At 49.2% G+C, this 16,588-nt stretch overlaps 1 protein-coding gene across 4 annotated transcripts in view; it reads left to right on the forward strand.

Annotated features, from left to right (window-relative positions):
• The window catches only part of DLG5 (discs large MAGUK scaffold protein 5), a 99,959-nt gene that overhangs the window by 50,911 nt on the left and 32,460 nt on the right, over nucleotides 1-16,588 (forward strand). For all 4 annotated transcript variants that reach the window (XM_063102156.1, XM_063102157.1, XM_063102158.1 and 1 more), the window contains 4 exons: nucleotides 582-765; nucleotides 8,517-8,776; nucleotides 10,476-10,788; nucleotides 15,971-16,155. In XM_063102156.1, the coding sequence (XP_062958226.1) occupies nucleotides 582-765; nucleotides 8,517-8,776; nucleotides 10,476-10,788; nucleotides 15,971-16,155 (942 nt within the window). The remainder of the gene's footprint in view (nucleotides 1-581; nucleotides 766-8,516; nucleotides 8,777-10,475; nucleotides 10,789-15,970; nucleotides 16,156-16,588) is intronic.

Below are 16,588 nucleotides of genomic sequence, written 5' to 3' on the forward strand. Positions count from 1 at the left end.
CTCTGCCACTTAGCAAGCAGTCGGCCTTCAGCAAGTGGATTTGCATCATTGGGGCTCAGTTTTCCTAAGTGCAAAATGAGGCTATTGATCCTTCACATCATGTTGTTGCCAGCTTCAGAAGGCAGCTAGATAGGAAAGTGATTTGAAACATGGGGCAATAGGCTAGGCAGATCCCTGGGTCTCTGGGTGTCTGTGTTCCTGTGGCACAGGCAACAGGTATGTTCTCCCTTGGTCTCCTGGTGCCCTCTGAGGGTATTTGCCTGCCCACCTCCTGACATTTGCCCAGGTCCCCGTAGGTGGAGGTACCAGGTCTACACCAGGTAGGGGCTTGTCTCCTTTCCTTGGAGAGACATGTTCCCTTTTTGGAGTCCGGTTTTTAGAAAGTGGTTTGAGTCTTTCTGGAATGTGGCTGGTGGCAGGCCCTTGGAGGCCTGCATGGAAGTACTGTGGGCCTTCCTGCTGTTAGCTCCTGTCTGGTGTGAAAATTGGGAGTGTTGGAATGTGGAGGGGCTGGCAGTGCATTGGGGTGGAGTGTCAGGGGCTGGCGGAGGCTCACTGAGGATGTGTGGGGGGCATTTCAGCACGCTCCATAGCCGGCTCCTGAGTGACCAGACTCAGCTGAAAGATGACGTGGACATGCTGAGACGGGAGAACGGCCAGTTGCTGCGGGAGCGCAACCTGCTGCAGCAGTCGTGGGAGGACATGAAGCGGCTCCGCGAGGAGGACCAGAAGGAGATTGGCGACCTCCGCGCCCAGCAGCAGCAGGTAGGGCCTGGTGGCTGGGAGCAGACCAAAGCCAGTCTTCCCTCCACCCCCAACCCATTCATTCTTTTGTCCATTCATGTGATCACTTACCATGTATTCTGGGACCTGTGATTTGTGTGTGACGCAGGATAACTGTGAAAAAACACTTAACTCTCCTGGGAGCTACAGTCCATCAAAGGAGAGAGATGTTAACCAAGTAACCCCACACATCATGTGTCAAGATGAATGTTGCCGGGGCTACAAGGAGGAGGTACCACAGGGTGTGGTTATGCAGTGTCTTAACAGAGGAAATTGATTTAGCCTGGGGTTTGGGGGTCTGTAGCTCATTTCCTCTGTGTGGATCATGTGAGAGCACAAATGGAAAGAAGCTGGGAAGCATTAAAGCCTGTGCAGATCTTTTCTGGGGGGCGGGGGGAGCGTGACCTCTTGTTCTTGCTGCTCTCTGCATTCCAAGTTAGTATCTTTGCTTTGTTTAACTCTTGCTTCACTTTGAGAACGGCGCGAGTAGCAGGCTATTCAGGACACTGGCTTGCTGTGAGTGATGCTGGGTACGTTCTTCTCTTGTCGTTTAAGGGCTGACACAGTTCATCCTCCTGCTCAGGGGTATGGAAAATGCTGAGGACATGTTCTGTGTCAGTAGCTGATTGGATCTTTGGGTTTGGAAGACATTTCCAAGGAGAGGCAGTGTATCCTGCAAGCACTGCAGCATAGGTCTGACCAAGGAGAGAACCAGAGCCCCATCAGAAATCACTGATGGTTCTCCAGTCCAGACAGGACTGTTGAGGCTTGCTCGGATTGCAGCTGGTGTGGAACAATCAGAACTCATCTGTTAATTTAGTATACCATCATCCTCATTGCTTTCTTTCCATTTATAATTAAAGAAAATTTTAAGTGTGAAATACGACAAACTTACAGAATTTTCGTAAGTACAGGTCAAAGAGTTTTCCCCCCGTATCATTCAAGAGTAAGTTGCCAACTATATTCTCCTTCAGCCCCTGGTGCAGTAGTATGTATTTCTTACAAACAAGGATGTTCTCCTGTGCAACAGAAGTACAAACATCACCATCAGGAAACTCTTGTTGGTATGTGGCTACAACCTGATCATTAACCCCATAGAGTTTTGCCCATCTCAGGAGTGTCTTTAATTGCAAAAGAATCAGTTCAGAGTCCAGCATTGCATTAGTTGTCGTGTCTCTTTGGTCTCTTTCACTTGGGAACAGTTCTTTAGGCTTTCTGTGACCTTCAGGACCTTGATGCTTTTGAAGATTGCAGGGTAGTTATGTTGTAGGATGTCCCTTAACTTGAATTGTTCTGATCCTCATGGTTTGATTCACTTTATGCGTCTTTGGTGGGAATATCAGAGAAGTGATGCTGTGTTCTCATTGCAACCTATAAGTTGGGATGTGGTTCGATTTGACTCCTTACCGATGGTGTTCACTTTGATTTCTTGACTAAGACGGTGTCTGCAGGCTTCTCCACTGTAGAGTTACTTGTTTTCCTTTTGTCTGTCTGTCTGTGTATCTCTCTATTTCTATATGGTCTCTTGGTTTCCTGTTTTATTCAGTGGGTTATAACCCATTATGGCCCATGGATCCCCTTCAAGCTAGCTTGTTCGTCTTTTTGATATGTCTCCCCTTATTCTTTGAGCACTTCCTTGCTCTCTGGCATGTCAGGATGTCCCAGGCTCATTTGGTCATTTCCTTGCCCATACTGAGTTCTGGGTGTATTTGTAACTGTCGGGGTATCACTGATCCCAACCCCTCTCAGCGGACAGAAGTAGGGACTATCTGAGCACAAACACACATTTCTATCTATATTTCTGTATTTCCCTATTACAAACAGTTTTTCAGTGGACACACTTATGTCTGTATGCTCTTTTGTACATATATACATTTTTTTTTCTTTTGCGGCTGACCCGTACAGTAATCAAACCCTGGACTTTGGTGTTATCAGCACCACACTCTAACCAACTGTGCTAATCAGCGATCCCTGTACATATACATATATATTTTCAAGTTTGATTCTTGGAGGTAAATTTGCTGGGGTAAAGGCATGAGGCACATTTTCTTTCTCATAGGTTCTGCGAACATACTGGGGAAACTTATAAGGCCCCAAGAGTCTTCTCTCTCCTCCTTCTTGCCCTCTCCCCTGTCTTTAAAATATACTTCTTTTGTAATTCATGAAGACTTTCCTTTCCCAGCTATTCCAGGTGAGTGCCCTTTCTTAGGCCTGGAGGAAGGAAGGAAGTTGAGGAGCGTCTTGGTCCCAGAAGGACATCCTGTACAGAACAGCCCAGAGAGGAGGGAGTTTCTGAGCAGTGTGGGGACAGAGCCTGTTCTCTTGTCGGGCTCCCCGCAGGGAGTGCTCGCTCGGAGCATGTCTTTGTGCCTCCTCTGTGCTCCTTCCACCCCTTCCTACAAGACTGTCCCTCACAGGCCAACTGCCCCATGCATAGGCCGGAGAGAAGGCATCTCTAAAGACTGCTGCATGCCTGAAAGGAGAAGTTTACTAGCTTTCATTTTAGAATTCTGGGCCAAATTTAAGCGTTCTTTTTATTTCATTAACCTTTGCTGGGAAGCTAAACATTTGATTGCAGTTTATGTGTGTGTCTCTATGTGTATATGTGTGCATGCACGTGGAAACATCTACTAAGAGTGTATTCTTCTTTTGTTGAAAATGAAAAATTCTAGACTAGTAGATGGAATCGTTTTTCAACTTCTCTGGAGTTATGGCCATGATTGCACATGTTTCTTCAAAGCCTGTTGATTACACAGTGCAGGCATGATCTGAGCCCTGCTTGTAGAGAAAAGTTGAAAAGTGTATGGGGGCCTGGGGCCTCTTTAAACTCCTGGGTGCTGTCCTGTGGGGAAAGGATTGTTCTTTGTGAATTCGAGCCTAGAATGAGAACCAGAGGGGAGCAGTTGCAGGGAGGTGGAGTTGAGTTCACAGTGAGCAAGACTTTCTTACACACAGTGTCCACCTGTGCAGTCAGCTGAGCCATGGAGAAATACTATTGAGAGCAGTACAGGGCCAGATCTCTCTCTCTGGGGTCTCTTCTGGTATCAAACCTGGGCTGAGCATCAGAAAGGATCCCTGAGTCAGCTCGGGGATGTCCCCAGACTATTCCCATCTCACCAGCACGCATGGCTCATCCTAGCACCTGGTTCCCTGGGCCCTGGATTGTCCCTGAATCATCATGCAGGCCTCAAGGTGAGGGCATCGGGGGGAACTTTTCCCAGTAAAGAAAGGCCAACCCATGGTATAGTCTCCAGATTCTGTGGCAATGAAGGTGGGCTCTGCTGGGCCACGGTTCAGAGCTGGGTCTTTGTATCATTTCAAGGCTGCCTTTGAAATTTGTTTCTCAGTGAAACCTGGAAGGCAGGACTCCTGCGGGAGAGCATGGGGCTGGTCTCCCCAGGGCTGCGACCTTGTGGCCATCTCAGGCAAAGGCATCAGTGCCTTGGTTCTGCAGTAAACCAGACTATTTTGGAACCAGTGGGGTTTTCCCCTTTCTTAGGGGATGCTAAGAGACTAAAACATTTTTTTTTATAGATGACTAATAAGGGGATCTTAACCCTTGACTTGGTGTTGTCAGCACCATGCTCTCCCAGGTGACCTAACTGGCCATCCCTGTATAGGGATCTGAACCTGTGGCCTTGGTGTTATCAGCACCGCACTCTCCCAAGTGAGCCACAGGCCGGCCCGAGACTAAAACATTTGAAGCAAATATTAGTTGGAATTTTAGAGGTATTGCCCAACAGTCAGGGTAGTTCAGCCTAGATGCTGGACCTTTTTCATGTACAAGGCAGTGGTTGATCAGATGTCAGCAGAGCTGGTCTTTGTGTGTGATCATGGGTGGAACCTCTTCCTACTTGTGGATGCCCTTTCCACCTATCAGTTGTAGGCAGTGTGTCAGGTCCTTTGTGTCCTCCTGCTCTCTTTGTCTGCACCTGGACGAAATCAGGCTATCTCAGTATGTCCTACACTCAGGGCCTGGTTCTCACTGGTCAGGCGATTTATGGAAAGGAAAATGTCATATCTTCATCTCAGGCCATACACAGGAATATACTCCAAGTAGTTTAAAGGTTTAAATGGGAAAAATAAAACTTTAATACTTTTTAGAAGAAACAATGGGAGAGTATCTTTTTAGAAGAGGCAATGGGAGAGCATCTTCTTTAGAAAAAAGTTTCTAATTAAAACAACCAAAGCACAAACCATAAAGAAAATGACTGATATATTTTACCATATTAAAATGTGGAACTTAAGTATAACAAAAACTTTGAAAGAAAATTTAAAAGCCATGTACTGGGAGAAGATATTTGTAATGAATTTAACTGATAAAGGATGAATACCTGGAATTTAAAAATGACTCGCCTACAGAGAGAGAGAGAGAGAGAGAGAGAGGGGAAGAGAGGCAGGGAGGGAGGAAAAGTCAAAAGAGATGGACTGGCAATTCATAGAAGAGAAAATGTGTATCATTCATAAGCGTAAATGGAGTTGCTCGGTCTCTTAGTAATCAGGAATGGATGTTAAAAAAAAATGATATACCATTGTCTTGTCAGGGAGATTGGCAATACTTTAAAAAATACCTGACTGCTTCCCAAATATACAAGAGGTGAAAGCACCCCAAGTGTCCGAGGACAAATGAATGGATCAACAAAGGTAGTATATCCACACAGTGGAATATTATTCAGCCTTAAAGAGAAAGAAAATTCTGATACATGCTATAATGTAGATGAATCTTGAGGAGTGAAATAAGCCAACCTCAAAAATAACGCGTTTGGTTCCACATATGTGACGTATCCAGAGTAGTCAGACTCACAGACACAGAAAGTAGAATGGTGGCTGTCAGGGTGAGGGGAGGGGGAGGGGGAGGTGTTTAATGGAGTTTCAGCTTTGCAAGACGAAAACTTTCTGGAGGTGAATGTTGGTGATGGTTGCTCAGCAGTGTGAGTGTTCGTAACACTACTGAACTGTACTCTTAAAAGTGTTTGAAAAGGAAAATTTCATGTTACTATGTTTTACCACAAATAAAAACTTAAGAAGAATATCTAGCCACCCGTCATTTTGGCTAAGATGTGTTGGTGATGGTAACTCTCAGAGCTCCTGTCCACAGCAGTGGGGTGTAATTGGTATAGCCACTTTGGAGAGCAGTTTGGTATGGTCAGTAAGTGTGCACAATACATATCCCGACATTTAGCCATGCTGCTTCCAGGTGATCAGAGAAAACCCTCATGTGGAGAGATGTATGCAGCCACGTTCACAGCAGTATCATTTATAATAGCAAAAAAATAGAGACAGTATGAATGTACTTGATCAGAAAAAGGGGCACATGGGATATATTCATAGTGGAATGGTCCCTGCATCCACTTGACTGAGCCTCAAAGCAGCACTGAAGGAAGACAATCGCTACAGTATGCAGTCATCAGGGATTTTATGAAGACATAGTAGTTAAATAGCATGTTGTGCATGGTGACCGTCTGCAGCTAATTTAGAGGAGCGATGAATTACGGCGGGGAAGAAGGGAACTGATAGGAGGGATGAGTTGGATGCTTTATCAGCACCTGTAATGTTTCATTTCCTTGAAAACAATTTGAGACATATGAAAAGGTATTAAGATTTGAGCTAAGCAGTGGGCATATAAAATTTTAGTCCCTTATTTGCTATGTTTTTCCTGTCTCTTTGGAAGATATTCCTTTTTATGTTTTAAAGAAGATTTTCGGTGACAGGGTGGGGCTTGGTCAGTGGTTTTCTGTTTCTCAGTGTGCATTCCCCTCTGCAACCCTGAAGCCTTTTTATCAAACAATGAAAGTTTTAACTGCCTGAAGAATGTATCTACTGCTTTTTAAAATGAGTTTTGTATTTTGGTGTTCCTATAAGATTTCTCTTTCAAGAAAGAGTTCTGGTTGGGAAGTAAATACTGAAAAGAAAAAGGAAGAAGAATGGGCCTGAAACGAGCTGATTCCTGAGCTAGACTTCCTTTCTAATAGCCTGCTGTCCTAGGATCTAATGCTTAGGTCTTAGAGGAAGGTGCTCACTTTCCTTGTCTCTAGGATCCCACTTTTGAAATTCAGTCCTCTTTTGCTCTTTGTGTTAATTGTGCTTATTGAGGACTGACCCTATCTCCAAAGGGAATATTCCGTAGTCCCAGGTTCTGGTTCTCTGAGCTGCAATCGTCTTCTGATGAGTCAGGGACCATGCTGGATAAGCCAGAGGGGATTCCTGGATTGTAGGAGCCAAAAGGGTTAAGCAAGCTTTTCTGGTTTGGTCCTGTCATTTAAGGAATAAGGAAACTGTAACCCAGAGAGGTAGAATGTCACAAAAGGGCTCAGATCCCCTGAGGTGCTTAGCAGAGGTCAGCAGGCCCCTGATAACCTCTTAATTCATCTTCCGGACTTTGTTGTCACTAGAACAGCACCCCAAATGAACTTTAGTACCTGTAACTTACGGTAGAGTGCTCTCTTGCTTAAACCCCTCCGTGGTGTCCCATCTCACTCAGGATACACCCTTGGCTGTGAGCCTTGAAACTGTGCCAACTTCTGCAAGCCTCCTTCAGAACCTGTTGGCCCTTGTGCACTGGGCTCCAGCTACTCTGCTGTGCCCTTCTCTGAGTTCCTAGAACAGAGCTGGTGGCTCCTGCCTCAGGGCCTTTGCACGTGCTCTCCCATCTGCTGGATGTGCTCTTGCTGCTGCTCCTCATTTGCATCCAAACTCAGAAGTCTCCTCCTTAGAGAGGCCACCCCAGGCTTTGGCCTCCCTTGTAGCCTTCCACTCTGCTGCTCAAAAGTCTCTCTCCAGCCCATTATCCTATGGAATTTTTTATTTTCTCTAGAGCCCTTATTATGCTCTGAAGTTATTTCATTTGGTCTGTGTCTCTGCCTCTGTGTGATTATATCTTCCCATTTGGATAAAAGGTCAACAGGGTACAGTCTCTTTCTGTCCTGTCCAGCATCACCAGCACCTAGAACAATACTAGAACGTAGTAGGTACTTGCACTGGGGGTCTCCAGCACCACCCCCAGGTTCTGTGATATTCTGAGAGGACTCATGAGATTCAGTATATAATCATACTCATTTGCTAAAATTGATCCCAAGGAAAGGACAAAAAGCAAAATCAGCAGACAGGAAGAGGCACAGGGGCCGAGGTCCAGAGGAAACCAGGCCCCAGTTTGCAAGAGTCCTTTCCCAGTGGAGTCACACAGGGTGCACTTCATTCCCCCAGCACAAGATCATGACAACACATGTGAAGTGTGGCTTCCACCTGGAAGCCATTAGATACTCAGTGCCAAAGTTCTCCACTGGGGGCTGGTCATATGCTGCCCTCTGCCTAGCATGTACCTAAATTCCAGACTTCCAGAAGAAAGCAGGTGTTCTGCACAGGCCACATTGTTTGTAATCTAGACACCGTGAGCCCCTCTTATCACTTAGGGAAAGTTTTATCAGCATAGAGAACTGTTGACCAGTCAGGGTGTTAGATAGTCAAGAGTCACCTTTGTAAGCAGAAAAGTCTCAGGCCTTCTCTGTTCACTTTTCTCTGCACAATACTTCATAAATATTTGTGAATGAATGAATCTGAATAAATCAGCCTGGTGTGACTGCGGGGCCTGTAGACTTGGACCTCGAAGCTCTCAAAGGCCTGAGGGTGACCCCGTGCCTTGTCATCAGTCCTACCCCAGGACAGACAGAAGTGACAGTGAGGAGGTTTGTCTTGCCACCCACTCCTTCACAAGCATGACTCTCTCTGGCCCCCAGGTCTTGAAGCACAACGGGTCGTCAGAGATTCTCAACAAGCTGTATGACACAGCCATAGACAAGCTGGAGGTGGTCAAGAAGGACTACGACGCCCTACGGAAGAGGTACAGTGAGAAGGTTGCCATGCACAGCTCAGACCTGAGCCGCCTGGAGCAGCTGGAGGAGGAGAACCAGCGCTTGCTGAAGCAGACGGAGATGCTGACCCAGCAGAGGGACACGGCCATCCAGCTGCAGCACCAATGTGCCCTCTCCCTGAGGAAGTAGGAGCCCAGGCTGGGGGGTGGGAGAGCAGGGGAGGGGGCAGAGCTGCAGGCTGTCACTTCCACACGGAGAATGGCCCAAGTGCCCAATGGGTCTTCTCTGCCGCAGGGCCTGTTTTATTTTGCTTTGTTGGTAGTAACAGAATACCTGAGACTTGGGAATTTATCAGAAGGAAAATGTATTTCTCACTGTTATGTAAGCTGGGAAATTAAGATTGTGGGGCCAGCATTTGGTGGGCTTTGGCTGAGAGTTTCGTCATGGCAAAAGGCATCCCAGGGTAAAGGGGGCTGAACATCTTTGCTCAGGTCTCTTCCTCTTCTTATGAAGCCACCAGCCCCACTCGCCTGAGAACCCGCTGTTCCATTAACCCATGAGTCCACTCGTCCATGCAGGGGTCAGTGGCTCTGCCATCCATGAACAGCTCTGCCCTCATGACCCAATCACCTCTTTTACTTCATATTACCACGTTGGGGATTAAGTTTCCACATGAGTTTTGGAGGGTGGACATTCAAACCGTAGCAGGCCCTCTCTCCTTTGTGGGCTTATAGTCATCTGCAAGGCTCCCAGCTGCTGCTAGCATCAAAACAGCTCAAGCTATTGTGCCTTTTCAATCAAAAACCATTTCTGTCCATGACACCATTTTTCTTGACACTTAATTTGTCTTGGGGGTGGTGGCTTCTTCCTCTCCTCTGAGCAACTATGGTGTGTTCTGAGCATCCTGTTTCTTAGGTCTACCTACGAGCCTCTCCCCCTCTATGTCAGTCACCCACCTCGCAAACAGGAAAGCTAATAGTCCAGGGCCTTGTGTCTTCTAAAATTTCGTTTTTATGAAGGAGTGTCATCTTTAGAGATGTGATTCCTACCTTCAAACAGTGATTTAGAAGGTACATTCCTGCAGAAGGGCAGTTTTCAGGTGCGTCCAGTGGTTTCACACTGAAAGTGTTCTTTGGGTATGAATGAGTTTGGCGGTTGCCAAGGTTGAACCCAGACAAGTGTCTGTGCTGCAGGACTTCTCAGACCTTTCACTGTGGTGGTGGTGTGCACTAGACTCTCCAAGCCAGGATGCAGAGTTTCCCAAACAGAAGTCATCAGGGGACACACAACGTTTGGTAATGGAGCTCTGTGCAGGATTGGCATTGTGAGAATGCTTTGAGAAAAGCCGCTCAGGGGCAGTGGGCTCTAGTTTGTAGGTTGCCCGTGTGGAAGGTGCCCCTGGCCTGGAAAGACTGAGCTGTGGTCTTGAGCTAACCTTATGACCTTGGGCCCGCTGCCTATGTGGCAAGGCCACACTGTCTGTATCTGTGAAATGAAGTAGTCAGACTAAATGATCATCGAGGCCACGTGGATCTCCCACATGCTGTGATCTGGCATTGTTTTGTTTTCATGAATTCTGAAAAATAATGAAGCTTGGCTGTGGAAGAAACGTGCTGTCATTTCTAGTAGAGCAGAGGGCATGAAGTCCTCACTTCATCCTCTGCATTTGTCAAAGGCTGAGAAAGATTCCAGGTCCAGAGGCACTGGTGCTCTGTGCCTTTTCTCTCTCGCTGGGGAGAGGGTGTTGCAGAGAATGACCTCACCGTAACCGTCACGCTGGACCATCCAGCACTGCGGAGCTGGCGGGAGGTGGCAGAGCAACCCGGCAGCTGACCAGGCAGGTCCCCTGCACCCCTCCACATCCTGGCTGCCTTTCTCCCCCAGGTTTGAGGCCATCCACCACGAGCTGAACAAGGCCACGGCCCAGAACAAGGACCTGCAGTGGGAGATGGAGCTGCTGCAGTCGGAGCTGACAGAGCTGAGGACTATGCAGGTGAAAACCGAGAAGGAGTCGGAGAAGTACAAAGAAGAGCGCGATGCCGTGTACAGCGAGTACAAGCTCATCATGAGCGAGCGTGACCAGGTCATCTCCGAGCTGGACAAGCTGCAGACCGAGGTGGAGCTGGCCGAGTCCAAGCTCAAGAGCAGCACGTGTGAGAAGAAGGTGGCCAGCGAGGGGGTGGAGGCGCTGCGGCAGGTAGGCGGGTGGGCGGGCGCATCCAGCCTCTTGGCAGGTGGTGAGGGGGCAGGGGCCGGGGGTGGCCGGGGTGTGGATGAGAAGCCTGCTTTGAGTGGGAGTGAAGCGGTTCCCCTTTTAGGCCTAAGTGCTTGCAGGCTTATCGGACACCCCCCAGGTAACTCCCAAGCTCGTGCTCAGCGCCCAGCTTTATTCTGGGCTCCAGGGGACAAGGGGGAGGTCCCAGACACCTGGAGGTTACCTTCCAGGAAGAGAGTCAGATGACACACGCAGACACTCCCACACCCAAGCTCACAGTTAAGTCATTGTACGTCAGTCTCGTGCTGAAAGTCAGTGATATCTCAAGGATTTGTTCAATATGAAGCAAGATCGCAAGGCCACATTCCCCAAACCATGGATACCTTTGGCCTCGTCAGTCTGGAGGAGCCCCCTCAGGGGTTCTGTTCCTTCAGCCACGTGCATCTCACCCAGTCTGCTCTTTAACAGGGTGGTCTGGGCTCCTGCTGGGAAGATGTGCTACAGGCTGAGCCCCAGGCCCTTCTCCTAAAGCCTTGCTCCGTGGGGGCCGTGCCTACAGGGTCGGGGACTGTTGTGCTCAGTCGCATGGGAGTTGGGCCACTCAGCTTGGCTCCTGAGTGATCAGTGTGGATTCTCTGCATCCTCTTCGTCCAACCACCTCCACCTCATCCTGGATGTGATGGTGGTTCACCCCCGAGTCCAGGCATGCCCTGCCGGGGCTTGGACAGGCCGTGGACATTCCCTTCCCATCCTGTTGGTCAGTATTGTAGCTCTGATTAGAGCTCCTAGACTTGATCTTAGCAGATTTCTTTTCTATCAAGATAGTTCTCTATTGATGCGTCTCTATTCTTCTGCTTTTCTGTGCGGGGCAGTGAGAATGCAGGTTTTGAAAGTGGTCTAGGAGAAGCGAGAAGCAAGGTGGTAAAGGTCAGACCAATTGGCAGGGACGGTGTGCACTGGATTATCACAACCAGATCCCTCTGTGCCAGGCTTGAGGTAGGACTAGTGCCCAAGGGGTGAGCAGGCTGTCTTTCTAGCAACAGTGACTTTGCCAGGCAGTGGTAGGGGCTGCAGGGAATGCAGTGGGCATAGGCCCTGTGCTTGCAGACTAGCAAGAGTCATGTGACCTGTTACCTCTCTTAACCTCTCTGAGCCTCAGTTTTCTCATCTGCAAAATGGCAACCATATAGCATCTGCCTCATGGGGTAGATATGAGGATCAAATTGTTTCCTACAGAAAACGCAGTTAGCAAAGTGCCCATGCAAAGTATAAATGAATTGAGAGTGTCTTTTGGTATGAAGATTAATATGATGCCTGTCTGAAGCTTACTGCCATGTTAGGATTTGGGTAAACCCTATGAAACTGTTTTTGTAGGAAAAATGGGTCAAGTAATGACAGGTTCATATAAAGATACCGAAACTTCTGCAGACCATTGAGGTGAATGCCAAAACGAATCAGAATATTTTCTTTGATGAGATTTTTGGGAGACCATTATGTGAGGGAATTTTCTGGGGGAGGTGGGGGCTGTCCAGTACAGGGATCAACCCTTGGACCTTGGTGTTGTCAGTAACACTCTCTAGCCAAATGAGGTAACTGGGCAACCCTGTGAGTTTTTTTTTAATTCAAAATATTTTGACATTTATTTGTATGTATTTTGGGGGAACTGTAGGTTGTTGGAATAGATATGTATACTGTCCAGTGATTCACTTAGGGTAGGTTGCATTGTTTGGTCCCCATTAGTCAACCAGTTTTCCTCCCTCCAACCGCCCACCCTTACAGAAATTTTTGATAAAGATACTGCTTTAGATCTGGGTAATTGTCTTAGAAAAATCAATTCCTTTTCACATCCTGGTATCTGAGCACTTAATTGTTCAGGGAAGATGTCAGTATCAAGGAAGGCAAAATGAAAAAGAAAACTTTGAAAATGACCAAGTCAGTAACTCAACTAAAAGGTCACAGAATGTTAAAGACAAAAGGTGAGCCTGTGGTAGGACAGCGAGCCCACTTGGATGGGTATTTGGGCTTATAGAAGTTGACTGGGCAGAGTCTTTGTAGAAATGTGAGAGCACAGAGAAGTCTGAACTCCTTAGTCCCCTGCAGTACTGGGTCCAATGGTGAGCATTTCATTCTGAGGCCTGTCGTGTGTGCAGCAGCTGGTCCCCCAATGCTCAGGCATGCCCTTCAGCCTGGAGCCCGGACCCCGGCCTAGGCAGTGGTGTTGGCCAGGTGCTATGCTGCGTGTTGGCTGAGGTGGGATCTTCCAGTTGTGCTCCGAATCAGCAGGCAGCAGAGGAGAACCCCCACCCCTGCTACTGCCTGGCAGCTTCTGAGCTGCCTTCTGGCTCCTTTGCACGTGGGTCTGGCTCTGGTGTGGATGGCGAGGCACTGGGCACCGAGCCACCCTCTTTAGCAGCTGCCTCTGTCTGGGGTCACCTGAGGTCCTTCCAGGCAGTCTTGCTTCCTCTTGGCAAAACTGTCTTCATTCTGCTCACCCAGGGAACAGAGCTTTTGGCTTTTGAAACTGTGCTTCTCCTGCCTTCTCTGCCCTCTCTCCTCTCTGTGTTCCTCTCCAGAGAGGGGGCAGGTGGTACCACCAAGACGTCTGGGGGCCTTCAGGGTCATGGCTTCTCTGGAGACACCAGCGCAGTGCTGCCCTCTCGAGTCCTGCTTCCCAGCTCCCAGAGTAGCATGTCCTCGGGAGCTGCCCTCAGAAGCTGCCCTCAGAAGCCGCCCTCCCACCTCCAGCCATTAGCACACCTGGTCCAGTGGGGTTTGTTGCTCTCGGGAGGGCAGAGGAGCCACCGGGGCTGCAGGGTTGGCAGCACAGGGAAGCTGTGGCCACTGTTGCCTGGTGCTGAGCTTCTCCCAGTTCTAAGTCATGTCCCCATACCCACACTGACCAAGCCCTGACCGTAGAAGGGCAAGCTCAGTCACTCTGGCTGGCAAGGGCTGCTCCTGTCCCTGCCTTCCCACTTCCCCTGAGCACAGTTGCACGTCCACCTGCACATCCTGCTGGAGGAGCCAAGCTTGGTTCTGGTGGACAGTGTGAAGGAAGAGGAAGGGCTGCCGAGGAGGACAACTAGGCAGAGCAACAGATGGCCTCTCAACAGCTCAGAGGCAGGGGGCCATGACAGAAGTTACCTTAGTAGAAGAGACAGGTGCCCCCACCCTCCAGCTGTCTTCTCAGGAGCACAGCCACCACAACTGGGACCCTTCCTCCCCTTGGGTCCCTTGAGTGGGCTTTGGCCCTGCTAGGGGCTGGGTTGCAGCCCTTAGGCCTTTCTCACTGGCCTCATGCCTGGGCCAGGTGTGTGTCTTGTGAAAACCAGCCGATCTCTTGCTGAGCCTGCAGCCCCAAAACCACCCAGGGTGGGCAGAGAGAGGTCTTGGGTGGTGCCTTGCAGATTGAGATCTGATGTTAAGGGCAGAATGGTGCAGAGCAAGAGGCACTGGGTGAGAGTAGCTTTGCATTAAAGAGTGGGACCATGGGCAGGTCACTTCCTGGATCCTGCAGTGTCTCATCTTTGTGGTCGGGAGAAAGGGAAAAGGGGACACTTGATTCCTCTGGGCTTGCAAATTCCATGGTCCTTTTTAAGGCACCTCTTCCTCCTCTGCCCTCTCACTAAAGCCAAGGACAGTTGTTGTGTTTCTTGTAAGGTAGCAGTATTTGTGGAGTCAATTCATTCTGAAGGTCGACAATGGGGAGGGGCGGTGGTGGGAGGTGCCTCCCCCCCCATTGCCACCTCCTGTGTTCACCTGGCCCACAGCTTGACATCGTTATCCAGAGCAAAGTGGAAAAACCTTTCAGGGAAGCCAACTATTAACATGTTTCAAATACAAAATCATACATCAATATATTATAAAACATGGAGTAAAATAGAAATGTAAAAAATGTGGTTGTTAAACCTATAGTTTATTACAATGAATTGTTGACAGAATTAATACAAATAATTCCTTAATTTTTTAAATTAAAATTCAAGAAAAAAATTTTTTTAAACAGCAAAGTAGTCAAACACTGCACACTGCATACAAGTGGGAGAAAATGGAAACTGAAGTAATTTTGAATGATCTTGGGAAACGTGGGGTCTGAGCCAAGCACGCCACTGTGTCCTGCTGGAGTTACGACGGCGTTTTGTGCAAATTTCTTGCCTCCTCTTTCTGACTCTGTACCTGAGAGGTGAGGGAAGCCGAGTGCAGGTCTTCTCGTCTCCTTCATCCTGGTGAGGCGTTTGGAGCCTGGAGAGCTTCCAGAAGGTGTTTTGCAGGGACCTCCGGCTCCTGACCTCCCCTGGAGAGGGAGCTGGGTCACGAGGAGGGGTGTCCTCCCCATGTGATTGCCCTGCTGTGTCTTACCACTAGCGGGGGGAGGGTGCCGCAGCGGCGACACCTGTTGCCGTGTCTCTGTGGTCGTGCTTCTCACGTGCTTGTTGGGAAAGCCTCTGAGCAGGAGTAGGAGTTAGTCTTGCAGGAGACCCTCACTTTCTCAGCCATTTCCTTGGGTTTGCTGAGTTCTGTGGAGGCACAGGGGGAACACTCCATGCTGTGCTTCTGAGAGTTTGACTGAACATGTTCATGGAGCACATAACCCACTAGGAAGGGGTCAGGATTCAAGTGCTTCAGATTTCAGCTTTTTAAGTGAACTGAGATACACAGTACTTCACCAACAAAAACACTGGCGTATTTTCGTCTTTAGGAATAGCTCTGTATGTCACACTGTGAAAACCAGTGTTGCACACACGGGGCAGAAGTGGTTATGACCTGTGTCTGTCCCCTTCACTGCAGCCAGGCCTCCTGGCAGTCTGCTGTGGTAGGAGAGCTCTTTAGAGAGCCGTGGTAGGCTTTGTCAGGTATAAACCAGGCAGGTGGCAGGGCAGGGTAGGGACTGACAAAGCACTTGTGGGAGACGTTCCACCTGGGCCAATGACACCGTGGCTGAGGTGGGCTGGGCTCCCAGTCCAGGCTCTGAGTGGGACCGTAGCCTAGCATCACTAGTGATCTGACTGTGGGCCATGGCCATGGGGTATGGGTACAGGAGGGGGCTTGGGGGATGGGCTCAGGCGTCCGGCTCCCTAGAGCTTCAGCCCCAAGCCCTGAATGGATTGAAGGGCTGTCCTGGTCCAGAAGGCTCAGCATCCTCCCCCCCGCCTTCCCCTTGCCCCACCAGATCAAAGACATGGTGACAGTGGATGCTGGGAGAGCCAACAGGGAGGTTGAAATCCTTCGAAAGCAGTGTAAGGCTCTGTGCCAGGAACTGAAGGAAGCCCTCCAGGAGGCGGATGTGGCTAAGTGCCGGCGGGACTGGGCCTTCCAGGAGCGTGACAAGATCGTGGCTGAGCGTGACAGCATCCGGTATGGCATGACCCCGGGTCTCCCCAGGATGCACTAAGTTCTCTTGTGAGGGTCAGAATCATGTCAGATAGGGTGGGAGGGACCTAGATGGTGCCCCAGCCTGGCCTCTTGGTTTAGAATTTTCTGTTGTGTCTCTGCTTCCCATTTCACTTCACTCTGGCTGTCCCCAGTGGGCGCTGTGTCCAGGTGAGGCCCCTGGGAAGGGTACAGGCCAACCTTTTTTTCTTTGAGGGCTTCTAATGAGAACAGCACATCAGAAACACATCTTTCTGCAGTATCCACTGGGTGCCTACTGTGTGCCAGGATCTTAGATCCCTTGAGCAAGGAGACCTTGGGAGAAGCTCTAGGATGCATGTGATGCCATGAGGGGCCATAGAACAGCCTGGACGGGGGGGGGGGGGGCAGTGGAGGAGGAAGATGCTTGATGTGGCTT

Source organism: Cynocephalus volans, chromosome 7 (assembly GCF_027409185.1).
Source record: "Cynocephalus volans isolate mCynVol1 chromosome 7, mCynVol1.pri, whole genome shotgun sequence".
In the NCBI taxonomy this organism is placed as follows: domain Eukaryota; kingdom Metazoa; phylum Chordata; class Mammalia; order Dermoptera; family Cynocephalidae; genus Cynocephalus; species Cynocephalus volans.